The 13298-nt window shown below is 46.9% G+C and overlaps 1 protein-coding gene across 3 annotated transcripts in view; it reads right to left on the bottom strand.

Annotated features, from left to right (window-relative positions):
- PTPRM (protein tyrosine phosphatase receptor type M) overlaps window positions 1–13298 on the bottom strand; it is a 605094-nt gene that overhangs the window by 72036 nt on the left and 519760 nt on the right. For all 3 annotated transcript variants that reach the window (XM_031439160.2, XM_064481603.1, XM_031439166.2), the window contains one exon: window positions 8082–8169. In XM_031439160.2, the coding sequence (XP_031295020.2) occupies window positions 8082–8169 (88 nt within the window). The remainder of the gene's footprint in view (window positions 1–8081; window positions 8170–13298) is intronic.

The following is a 13298-nucleotide window of genomic DNA, read 5'->3' as shown; positions in this document are numbered from 1 at the left end:
GACTGCACTCTTATCTCCCATAAACAGAGCCTTTGAAATAAAGAATGTCCCCATCATCTCCCACCGATCCATCAGGTAACTTCCACAAAGTTTTTTTGTTTTTTAACTTCACTGCTAGTTCTCCAAATTTAATTGTTCCACTCCCCTCAAGACAGAGGAACCCATAAAAAACATCTCTCTACTTGCTAGTGGGATGCCGCCCCATTCATGAATTGAATGTTGAATAAAGCCAATTAGTCTTCAAATTTATTTGCCTGAACTTTTTTTAAAAAAAGAAACTCGTAAGACACATGTACAGTGCATTTCCTATGCAGACTGGATTGTTTTTATTTCTCTTTATATATGTAGGCTCTTTATTTTAAAGTTTATTCTACCAGACTATGACCTCTTGTGGTCAGAGACCACGTGGGTCCACTCTGAACATCCCCACGAGCATCCTTCACCAGGGCCACAACGCCCACTGTGAGGACTCCCTTCGCAGCACAGCCCACACTGCCCCCTGCAGTGGTCCTGCCCAACACACGGCAATGAGCATCACGGATGAACTCTTCCCCATGCTAACAAATACGGCGGAAGAAGGGCAGGTTGTGTTCAGGTGAGGCTCACAGGGGCTTTTCTGGGTGCTGGCAATAGTCCTATTGTGGATGTGGTCAGTGGCCTTATTAGTGTCGCTTTATGATGATCTAGTGATATTTATTTTTATTTCTAAATAGAGTATTTAGAAATAAAAGAGTTTGCCTTGAGGACATTATGCTCAGTGAAATAACTCAAACACAAAAGGGCAAATACTGTATGATCCCACTTACATGAAGACTCTAGAGTGGTCAAATTCAGAGAGACAGAGCAGGATGCTGGCTGTCAAGGGCTGGGATGGTGGGAGTAGGCAGTGCTTGTTTAATGGGAGCAGAGTTTCAGTTCAGGAAGATGAGAGAGTTCTGGAGATGGATGGTGTGACGGTTGCACAACAATGTGAATAAACTTAACGCCACTGAACTGTGTACTTAAAAATGGTTACGATGGTAAGTTTTCTGCTGTGTGTAACCAAAATAAAAAAAAAACGAGTCCACTCTCCATCGCTCCTTGTAGGACACATGTTCGGTGTTCCACGCAAGCCCCAGATAGTCTAGAATAGAGCACTTTCAAGGCAGCAAGGCCACCTCGCAGACCTGCAGCCTGAGAGCCCCTGGGGTCTCCTCTGCTGGGCAGATCTCCTCAGATGGGCTGGTTCCCCGATGAGGTAAAGGCAGTGATTCTGTGGTCTGCTACTTAAGGACAACCACATACATCAGTAACGCAGGTGTGTTTAAGAGCGAGGTCTACGAGACAGCCTCTCCTTCGGTGATAACGTAAGCGCGAGCATTGCCGAGTCAGCGCATCCTGAGGCGGGGAGAGGGACGCTTTGGCAGTGGGATGCCTCCACCTCCAGGGGAAGGAGAACACAGGGCGTGAGCTGTGCCCGTGGAGGGGAGGCTGGTGGTGGCACGGCTGCCCCTCCTGAATGTAAGACAGCATTTGTCAAGTGAATGCCCTGCCCTCCGGCAGGCTGATGGGAAAACCACCCCTCCTACACAGCAGAACCATAAGTGGAAGCAGCACCCTCACCCACACTGAGTCAGTGGAAATAAAAACAAAAGAAGTGAGATAATCCGTCCACAAGAGTCTACTCTAAACTGCTGCTTGGATATCCGAGAATGACTCAGTGATGGAAACTGGGATTCTCAGCCGTCCTCTTTTAAATCAAGCCCTCAACGCACATGGCTATAAAAACAATAAATATGGACTTCTAGGGGTAAATAAAGCAGCACCTGGAGGCTCATTACCATATTTTCTTGAAATCCTATTCACCTTGAATTCAATGCCAATTCAGAAGACTAATGTGTACAGACACTCGTTCAGGAAAACTCAGTCCCTTCTCTTGGAGCACTCTTGAGGCTAAACATTAACAAATGACTACAAGGAGATCCCAGAGGACATCTCTGGCATGAAGCAAATATGGAGTCACTCAGGCAAAGGATCCATAGAAATGCCAGCTGCCCCCTGGCTGAGCTCCGGTCCTCCCAGTTAGTTTTGGAGGCCAACAAGCTGGGAGGGGGCCTTTCTCAGCTCCAGAGTCTACCAACTGGGTTGAAAAGAGGAAGCAGTTCGGAGAATTTGACTGCTCAGGTACAAAAGCTGGGAAATCCAGGGGGATTTGTGGATAACGTGACATCCATTACTGACCACGAAAGCCAAGCGGTAAAGCCTGTAGGAACTGTAAGTCTGACAAGACCCGACTCGAGTTAGAAACTGTCCCCATTTCTCTCCTAGGGTGGGTGTGCTCCAAAGCCATTTCATGTTCACGTTGCATAGTCCATGGAAATAACCGGGCTTTGGTGTCTGCGAGGCACTGATTTGGATGCAGGCTCTACCAGCCCCATGAAATGGGAGCTTAGACAAAAATCTGAGTCTGTCAACGGGGGTGATGATGAAACCTTCACAGGAGTGTTGGGGAGACCAAGCGAGACACTGCATGTCAAATACCTGGAACACAGGACAGTCCCCATTAAAAAATATTTACTCTCTTCTACAAATAAAAGCAACATCTTTGCTGGAGTTTGGCAATTCAAAGCATGATGAGCCCAGGAGGCTTGTTTGGGGACCAGCAGAGCAGAGCAGAACCAGAAAGCCCAGGCAACCACTTTTTGGAGAGGAGGAGTCCAGCTAGTTGTAGAGAGGAGACAGGAAAAGTTTGGAAACAGGCTGAAAACTTCTCAACAACTCCTACGTCTTCACTCCCTGGTATCTACTCCACAGCTTTTCTTTTCCCACCCCTCTTTCTGTCCAGTGTGGCCCAGAGGGCAGGATCACAGGCTCGGGAGCAAAAACCCCTGGGTTTGATTCTGAGTTCCACCACTCAACAGTTGTGCGGCCTTGGACAAGTTAGTTAACCTCTGTGCCTCAGTTTCTCCCACTGTGAAGTGGAAATACAAATAGTGCCTCCCTTATTGGCTTTTGGTGAGGATGAAGGGAGTTAGTATCAGTCATGAGTTAGTGTCTGGTACGTAGTCAGACCTAAGTAAGAATGAGCCGTCACTCCTGTCGCTACTGCCCATGACGTCACGCCCTGATTGTTTTTCCCTGGAACTAAACTATTTTTGCCTCCAGACTCCTCCCTCTCCAGTGAATTCGTGAGGAGAGCTACTTTTCTGAAACACAAGTTATTCTGTCCCCACCTAGTTTCAACCATTCAATGATATCAGCAGAGGATTGATCAACAGTGATCTTAAAAGACAACGGGATCTGAAACAACCATTAAAAAGGGTTCCTGTACCTTTAATTCCTTTACTTGGGAAGTGCTCTGTGACATACTGTAGGGTGCCGTAGGGCAGGTCACAAAGCAGCAGGTGTGTTAAGAGTCTATTTATATGAAGCAACAGAACACATTTGTCTACGTGGGAAGGCATGGTGGGCAATGTAAAGGATGTGGCTTCTGCTGGGTGGTAAAATTCGGAGGAATATTCATTTTCTTATTTGTGAGTTTATGTACTATTTCAATTGTCTACAGACTTTATATTGCTTTAGTAATCAGAAAGAAAACAATAGATCTATTTTTATTTTAAAAAATAAAGTCAACCACTTCAAGGCATAGAATACAGAGATTTCAAGGAAATAGAAGTAAAATGTTAGCAGGATTTGAATTTGGTTGGTGAGGTCCTGGGCAATTTCCCCATCTTTTCTTTACAGCAGAAATTTTCTTTAATGTGTATGAATTGCTTTTATAATTGGAAACAAAAAGAAACTCATTTAGCCACGGATGGCTGGAACATGATTAAAATCCCACTAACGTTTATATTGTTATCACAAGTCGGTGCTACCCCATCAAGAAAGGTAACAGACTGCCACTTTGAGAAACTCAGCCCACATCAGAGGTCTGGTGCTATTCCTCTAATTTCTTTCAAGAAAGGCCTTACTACATGAAACAGGGCAAAAATTGTATTCTGGGTTAAGAAACAGGCACATAAAGACCTGGTCGTCACAAACCATTGCTTACTGCTGCACAGTTAGAATCTCCTGGCACTCTTCCGTATGTGTTTGCATGTGTGCACGTGTGTATTTATGGTGTGTGTGTGTGTATGCATGCATTTATGTGTGTTTATATGTATTGTGTTTATATGCATGTATGTGTATGTATACATGCACGCATTTATGTGTGTATATGCACATATGTGCATGTGTGTATATATGTATTTATGTGTTTCACAGGTGTGTGTATATGTATGTGTGTGTCCTATGTGTGTATATATGTGTATTTATGTGTTACATGCAAGTGTACACATGTGTACACATGTGTGCTCATATGTATATGGGTATATGTATGTGTGCACATGGGTATATGCATGTCTACACTTGTGCGTTTATAAGTATGTGTGTTTGTATGTGTATGGTGTGTATGTATCTACGTGTGTGTGTGTGTGTGCCTGCACGTGGGCCTGAGATCACACAGTAGAGGTTTGGTAACTAGAGATTAAAAGCAGGTTCCTGTGTTCTACTCTCAGTCCTGAAAACATGTTATTTGTGCTCTTTTAATCAATACTAGAGCTGCAAATATTTTAAAACTTTCCTATTAAACACAGTGGGTCTGGGAAAGCGCCTGCAGCTGTGACTTGGACGTGGTTAGGTGTTACTGCAGCGGCAGGGATGGCGTCTGTCACTGGTCATCTTTCATCGCTAACCACTCCCCCCTTTCTGCTAAATACTGATGAGATATTTAAGGTAACTTGGAATCACTAAGTAGCATGTGCCCTCTGCCGGGAGCCCCCAAATCAATTTTAATCGCAGCTGACTGCTGCAGACCACGCCTCGCTATTCCTGCGGTTACATTGTGCCAAGGGCAGGTGCTGCGCTGGTTCAAGGCATTAGAGGCAGCAGGGTCGAGGTAGCCGGCAGGAAGTGCTGGCCACCGGCCCTCCCCGACGCCTGCTCCGGCCTGGCCGCCAACTGCTGCCCGCTGCGGGGCTCCGCCAGCCACGCGGGTTCAGGGCAAGAAGTGTAAGGGACCTGGAGCTGGGCTTCACGCTGATCTGCACTCCAGCTGTTGGCTTTGTGTGGCTAACTTGTCAGGCCGCCTGTTTCTGACTTTCTCACCTGGACCCTCTGTCGCAGACCCCTACTCTTTATTTTCAGACTCTTGGCAGATCCTTGGACTCCTATTTTATTTTGCCTGATTTTCCTAGACTTTACCCTTTTCTTCCCTAAACACGTTGTGCTGATGTGTTTCTGTCTTACTCTCGTCCGCCCGATCTGTAAGCAGAAAGCTCCCTCTGCCCATCCATTCTCACCCCCTAAATTCACCCCTACCCGGTCTCTCCCTTCATGATAAAGCAGTAAAGGAATCATGATGGTACTGGTCCCTCAAAAGCGACATGGTTACTGCTAGACTCGCACATTGCTTTCACACAAAGTCCTGGAAACGCGAAGCCCTCGGCACGGGCCGTGGAGACTGGGTTTTTGGCAAAAAGAACCGGGGGGTGGGAGGCAGCCTGGGTCAAAGGTTTCGCTCTCCTCTCAGTCACCTCACTAGCAGCTGGGAAGCGCAGTGGGAGAGCACAGGTGACCGAGTCCAGGTGAATGTCAGGACCCGCCCCCCTGCGTGTAAGAGCTGTGGGTCCTCATGCTCACCTCACCCCGAGCCAGGGTCCCTTCTGATTCATTTTCTACTGCAGTTAGATTAATTTTTCCAAATGTAAATTCGATGGCTCCTCCTGACCCTTGACTGAGGTTTCCCTTGTTCTTAGAATAAAGCCTGAAACACTTACTCGCCCTAGACGGCCCTGCAGGTCTGGCTCTCACCTCTCTCTCTGGTCACCTGGCCTTCCTTCCGCCCCTCAAACCCCCGGGGTTCCCGCCTGTGAAGGGAGTGCTCACCCCGAGTCGGCTGTCTTCACATCGTTTGGAGTGAGTCCACCCCCACATCTGCATTCTTGCAGTATCGTGTCTTCCCCTGGGACCCCTGACTTTTATTTTATTTACTTGTATAATCATCTAAGTCTCCCCACGGGCTCCAAAAGGAGATGCCAACCTCCCGGGCATAGGGCACCCCCTTCAACAATGAGGGCACACTTTTTCCTTAGTTTGTATATTCATCTGGGGTGGCTGGGGAGATGAAGGATGGGGACGGAGGTGGAGAACGTCTCCTCAAGCTGCCTCCTGTCACACTGGCCCAGGCAGATTATGATGCTAATGGCAAAAACTGCAGGCTCGTGAAGCCGGTGGAAACCAACCATCCAACATCCGCTGGCTGGTGGTTACGAGAGCTGCTCCTGGGGTGGCATCCTGCCCCCATCTAGTTAACGGTGCCACCCCTCCTCCCTCCTGAGGCCCCGGTTTCCTCTCCTGTAAATGGGTAACACTAGCTCTGTCACAGGCTGATGAAGGGCAGTGAGCTTGCAGGTGGGAAGTGTTTACAGGGGGTCAGTAATGGTGAGTCACCGCGCTGGCATCTGCCGGGCCACTCTGTCCGGGGGGGCAGGGACATCGTCTCCATCACCTTGAGATTCTCAGTAGGGGCCCAGTGTCCATGCTCACAGTGTTGACTGAATTCCCTGAGGGGCCATTATGCCTTTGATCTCAGGGGAACATCTCTTTAAAAAGGACTCTCTAAACATGAAGCCCTCAGTAAGCGAACAAACAAGACACTGGAAGCAGCACCTGTCACCTGCAAACCAGTGGTTCGGCTTTGGGAGAGGCAGAGGGAGAACAGGGTAGGGTCAGGCTCAGTTCATATTATATGTAAACCCCGATGCCCTGCTTTTCCTTTTCTTTCTTTCTTTCTTTTTTTGTGGGGGGAGGTAATTAAGTTTATTTATTTATTCATTCTTAGAGGAGGTACCTCATGGATGCTAAGCACGCACTCTACCACCGAGCTGTACCCTTTCCCCGCCCTGCTTTTTCTTAATAACACACACTGTGATCTGCACTGTCCAGTATGGGAGCCCCTAGTCTCATGTACGATTTAAATGAAAAATAATTAAAATTAAATACGGTATAAAACTCAGTTCCTCTGTCACACCAGCCACATTTCACGTGCTGCCCCGGACAGCCCAGACACAGGCTGTTTCCACAATCCCTGAAAAATCGATGGGGCTGCTGTAGGGTCTCAACTGTCCTACCAAGAAACGTTAACACAGGCAAATAAAAGCCAACTGCACATTCACAATCAATGACACTGGCATATCGCTCCCCTGGGCTACCCAAACTGTCCAAGTTTGTCTTCTTGCAAGTAGTCAGACACAACGCGCTAGGAGCTAAGTCGACTGCACACAGTGGTGGTGGTTGCTTCTTTAACTGACGTGGCTTTGGACACAGCATCAATTCCGTGAGTGCCTTGTCAGTGCCTGGGTGCAGCCATGTGCGGCTGCGAGCCATTCAACGCGGGGGACGGGTGGCTTCCGCCCCGGGAGAAGAAGGCTCGCCCGTCTAGAGCGCGGCCCAGACCGTTACGGAACGTTAATGAGGCCGGACTTGAGTTAAAACCGTCCGAGGCGTCATGGATTGGTAGCAGGCAGCTCCACTGGAGCTGGGGCTTTCCGAGGCAGAACCCTAGCTCTTCTGCTAATGAGTGTTGTGAGACAGGACTACTATTTAACTTCCGAGTTTCAGTTTCCTGTCCTCAAAATGGGGCTCTAACTGACCTACCCACCCCAAGAGTCCCCAGGTTTAACGAGCTCACGTCTGCTGAGAACCCACTCCCGGCAGCAGGCGTGCTTCGCATCGTGGCTCCTGCTTCTGCTCCTGCAGCAGCTGGGAGACGTCAGGCCTGGCGTGCTAGCTCCTTCCCACATGCATCTTCTCTCTCAGCATTTCACCATTGCCTCCGTCACCCAAACCTTAAATCTAAAAGTAAAACGAGCCCCACAGCAAGACGCACGAACGCAGCAGGGCTACTTAGCTAGCTTTTCCTATTACGAGCAGAACACCAGCTCTCCCAGCCCAAGGAAGGCAGTAATTGCTCTGCACATTCTTGCTGCATGAGACTGCTGGTCAGTCTTAGCAGACATGAAAAGAAAGTTACGGCACAGCACCGCTACGCCGTCAACACTTACATGCGATAATATTTCCGTATCTGTTCTTCATTCTGTTCTCATCTTTCTTAGCAGAGTCCCACGGTGCAGACTGCCCTTCAAAGAAGCTCTGGAAGACAGAGAAAGTGACACTACGAATCACAACCTGGTGCAGTAAACACACACAGGGATCTTAATGGTGGAGGCTGTTCTTCAGAAATGCGCGAGGGAGGGCGGGCACAGCTCAGTGGTGGAGCGCGTGCTTAGCGTGCACGAGGTCCTGGGTGCAATTCCCGGTACCTCCATTAAAAAAAAATGTACGAGAGTCAAGGAAGAAAGAGAATGTTCACAGGAATGAGATGATGGGTTATTAAACTACTCTATGTGTTAAATATTTCATTTATTTCTGTTTTCCTTTAGTTAAGATGCTACGCACACGGATAGGGGCTGAAGAGTGAGCCCACGTTTTATCTGTACCATCTATTAAAAAAGGTTGAGTGTTCATTCCTACCCTACTTGAATATTTAACACAGAAAATTTAACGTTTCTCTCAGTATCTCAATTCTATCACCATCTTTCAATATTCTCCTAAGAGATATAAAGATCTAATTTTTCTTCCCAACTGCAAACTGAAAAAAGGTTATTTTTGGTTAAAACTGAGAGTAAGTAAGCTAAGTTTTCATGACTTGAAGCCTAAAATTCTCTAAGAACTTCTGCCAGAGTTTTCTCTTCATTTTTAATGGAGCTTAGATGTCCATTTACTTAAGGATTTGGCCTTATTATGCCCAGAGACTTTAATCTTCATGTTATAAGCCAGATATAAATTTTTTTCCTGTTCAATTTATAATGCAAATGTCCTCTGCTATCAGTTGACCAGTGAAAAAAACTGGAGATTTTTAATTTCCACTTTATTCCACATTCTGCCTTCACGGACTCAATAGTCTAAGGAGGCAGTGGCAGGAAGGGCTTAGTAACACTGACTTTTTTTTTTTTTTAAGATTTTTCCACTTTTGCTTTATTTTATTTAATAGGAGGATTTTAAACAAACCTCCCATTGGATTTCATTTCACGCCTATATCTCTATATACAGACATGTTCTTATCACACCACAATCCATTTTCACATGTAACTAAGTTAGTAATATTGTACTGGCATGGTTTGATCATCTGAGTAACGCTGACTTCTGGTCTTTGCCATGGCTACTCTCAGAGTTCCTGGCACTAACTGGAAAATAAGGGAAGAGCAGGAGGAAGATGTGAAGGTGGAGCAGATGTGGGGAAGTGGTTCTGAAACACCCTGGGGCCAGAGAACACAGTTCCAGGAACTCACATCCTCACACACCCCCAGGACGGCTTTCTAAGCTCCCCCCTTAGAGCTGAAGCTCCTTTTGACTCCCCTAATCTCCATCCTCCTAAAGCACTTGGCTGTTGGCCATCTCCAGCAATGGCCGATACTCTGCAATCGGTCTGTGGTTCAACAGAACCAGTTCATTCCTTTTTATGGGTGTGGTTGTGACTTATCAGCCTGGCTGCCCCCTCAGCACAGCCGCAGTGAGTGGACACAGTTGCGCCTGCCTGCAGGTGACTCAGACCTGACCACAGATGGATGGCACGGTCCAATGCTCTACCCCAGGCTGTGGACGCCCAGACACGTGGGCTGTGTTGTCATCATTTTTGTGGGTGCAGAGTCCATGCCTTGTGGTAAGAGTCCAATAATTCATCATTGAATGATTCACAACTGCAGTGTTTGGGGACAGTCTTTTGGGCTTTGATCGTAAATAAAGCTCAACCTCTGCAACCACAGTGTGCGGAGCTGGACAGAGTTGGACGGACAGAGCTGGACGGACAGAGCTGGGGCACCTGGAGACAGGCACAGGCGTGTGTGGAGCTGGACAGAGCTGGACAGACAGAGCTGGGGCACCTGGAGACAGGCACAGGCACCATCTGCAGGGTTCATCCTGCCAGTCTGTAGAGTCCACGTCTGCTCCATGGCCCGCCGTGTGTTCAAACTGCTGCTACCCTACAGCTCAACCCTCATCAGGGACTGGCTGGAAAAGAGCCTTGTCCTGACTCTGCCCCACCTCCCACTAATACACCCAAGCAACAAAACAACAGGACACATCATTTTATAACATCCAAGAGGGAAATGATAACACTACGGGCGTAAGAGCTAAGAGTTTAAAGTTGCCCATTTTAAACGAAGGGACCTTGCTCATGGTCGTTGTTGATACCTCATTATCATACTAGCTTTACACCGCACTTGCCATTTTGAAAGAAAAACATGGGGCAGACCAAGACCGGATGCACTACACACCGAGAGCTGCGTTAACAGATTCACAATGTACGTACTCATCCAAGAGTGAGCTACTGGGCGATGCGGCACAAACACAAGTAGAAACGTTTTCAGGTTATTAATAAATCAAGCCAATAAAAATGCAGTAAAAAAATCACTAGTTAATTCCATCTAGGACAAGACTGTTATGTGATAAAAGATTTATTCAGACATGTAACTTCTATTCCTGTATAAAATATGCATTTAAAATAGCTTCAGGGATTTTAAAGTCACCTCCTTTTTCTGAATAGTGTCTTTGTTACTCGATGAATGACAACTACTTTACAGTTGAGTAATAACTATTATTTGACTTTCCTTATAACAATTTAATTCTGCTTTGAGTTTGTCGTGATGTAATTACCAATTTAATTTCCCCTCTGCCTTCTCCACCCATGTGAAAGTTTTCAGACTTTTGTTTTTTTGTGGGAAGATGAAGAAGGGAATGGACTCTGAGGAAGACCTTGATGTCTTCCAGTAGATCCACAGCTATTGGTTAACTCACCGCAGGATGACAGACAGACAGACAGGCTGACCAGAGGAGGTCAACAATGGATCGGGAAAGCAGCACGTGCTCCACTAATCAGAGAAAATGCTCCTGGCCACCGAGGCAGAGCCACACTGCGCCACACCAGTTTCTTTCCACTCTGGACACACAGACGCTCTGCTGGCTGGGGCGGGGGGAGGGTGGGAGGGACGGTGCTCACATCACAGCTGTGTTTCTTTAGCATCTGTGGTAGTCACAGGAATCCCCATAGGCCTTGCTTTTAAAAGGCTTGCAGTTATTTTAATTTGATTGTTTTCACTTAACTGGTGACCAGGAAACCGACCAAGTCAAGGACGAAAGGATAAGCGTCTCCTTGCACTTGAGCTCTGCATGCACTCAGCACGTTCCCATGAGGGTGGGGCCCGTGCTCTCCATCTCCGACTACGGGGGCGGGGGGTGTAAACAGCGAGAAGAATGAGGAGTCCATCGTCTGGACTAATGTTCAAGGGTACCACCGGCCTACTGCACTGACGGGAGATGCAGAAAGACCGACCCCGGCGCACAGCAGACCAGCCTGGGTCTGACCTCATGGAGTCTGCTCTTCATCTGTGCCCTTCCGGTACTGCCCCGGCCCCGACAAGGACTTGGCAGGGGAAATGGTTAGTCCACACATGGCCAACAACTGCTTTCCAACCCACGTCCTATCTCCTTGTCTCTAAATGAAGGTTTACAACAAGAGAATATAAATGGTGCCAGGTAAATTTAACTGTTGATTGTGTTTGCAAACTAGGACACTTTCTGATCTCACAGGATAATGTGGTCGCTGCGGGGAAGCAACAGCATGAAAGTAGCAGCAGTCCCCCCAGCCCCTGCCGCCCCAACTTTCCTAAGCGAGAATTATGTGAACCACTTTAAGGGGCGAAATGTACTTTTCCTTATTAAGCAAAAGCAAAAGTAAACCAGAACAAAACAAAAAGCTGCTTCAAGAAAAAGATCTGATGACTACAGCCATCCACCGGGTCCTGACTACCTGTGGATATGGTACCCGGTCCTGCATCTTCTGGAACAGTTTTGCTACTAACTACATCAGCTAGCTCCCCATGAGTAAGTCTGCATTCTGAAGACCATGTGTTCTGATCCTTGCCTTGGAAAGTAAGTCATATGCCTATGGGGAACCCAGAGAGAGGAAGAAAGGGCTTTCCAGATCGATAACCTGGCTTTGTTTTCTTTTGTGATGGAGATGATCATTTTAAAAAATTGCCTAAAATGACCCAGTTTTTAATGTTATGGCTTTTCATTAGCCCACATTTTCAAAAGAGCTGAGAAAATGTTTACCTTTCAGACTCCCTCTTAGGCCTGAAGGAGGACAAAAGTCAACTATTTAAATTTCTAGTTAGAAAATAAAACTTTATTTATAGCTCTAGAGCCATTGGGCACTCAGAGAAGCTGTGACATGATGACTTCTTTTACATTGTGAGTCCCTGGTTGCTTTTGGAATAGGGAAGAACAAACCTGACTCCATACTGGATCTGTTCTTTTAGCTCTAACCCCCTTCTCTGTTTCCTGGGCTTAGTCACGCTGGTTCTGCACCTTTTGTAAAAGAATGTTGCCTAGAGCCTGAGATACACAGGAGAGCCCATTTTCAAGGCTCTGACCTTTAAGGGTGTAACACAGCCATTCATACAGAGATAAAAAGTTGCAGAACAGAGAATAACATTTGTCGTGTTGGAGGTTTACAGGAATATCATGACCTGACCCACATGGACAGCTGCAAGAACAGAGAATTTTGACACCAAGAAATTGGCAACTATCAATGCCCCCTCCTCCTTTTAGTATAAAAGGAGCCTGAAGTCTGACTTGGGGAAGATGGTTCTCGAGAACATTAGTCTGCCATCTTCTCGGCCTGCTGGCTTTCTGAATAAAGTCATTTTTCCTTGCCCCAGCACCTCGTCTCCCAATTTACTGGTCTGTCGTGCGGTGAGTAGAACAACTTTGGACTCAGTGACACTTTCTGGTTTGGGAATTCTAAGCAAGAATAGCAATCAGGGCAGAAACGCAGGCCATCGGTGCTGTAGGGCATACACTTCCCGTCTGGTCCACGGCGAGGCCTGGCACAGACGTGCGACCCCAGGACAGCGGTGACACCTGTCCACACCTTGTTCTCCCCAGAACTTCTCTGACCACCCTATGATCTGCCACTTTTCTTTTTTTGCAGACCATCAGATGGACAGATAGTTACTAATAAACCCACCAGTGCAATGCGCTTGAGGAAAATTAAGTACTTCTGCTTTGCAATCTTTCTACTATGTCCTGTTTCACACGCCTCTTGGTTTTCAAATATCTTTTAAGAAATTAAGGCAATCAACACACATTTTAGATGATTTTCTCCTGTGCATTTTCCTCTGGGCAAGAACAAAAGGTTCTTTAGCTATCTTTTTTATCTT

The sequence above is a fragment of the Camelus dromedarius genome, chromosome 32 (assembly GCF_036321535.1).
Source record: "Camelus dromedarius isolate mCamDro1 chromosome 32, mCamDro1.pat, whole genome shotgun sequence".
NCBI lineage: Eukaryota > Metazoa > Chordata > Mammalia > Artiodactyla > Camelidae > Camelus > Camelus dromedarius.
This window is presented reverse-complemented; position numbering and strand designations above follow the sequence as displayed.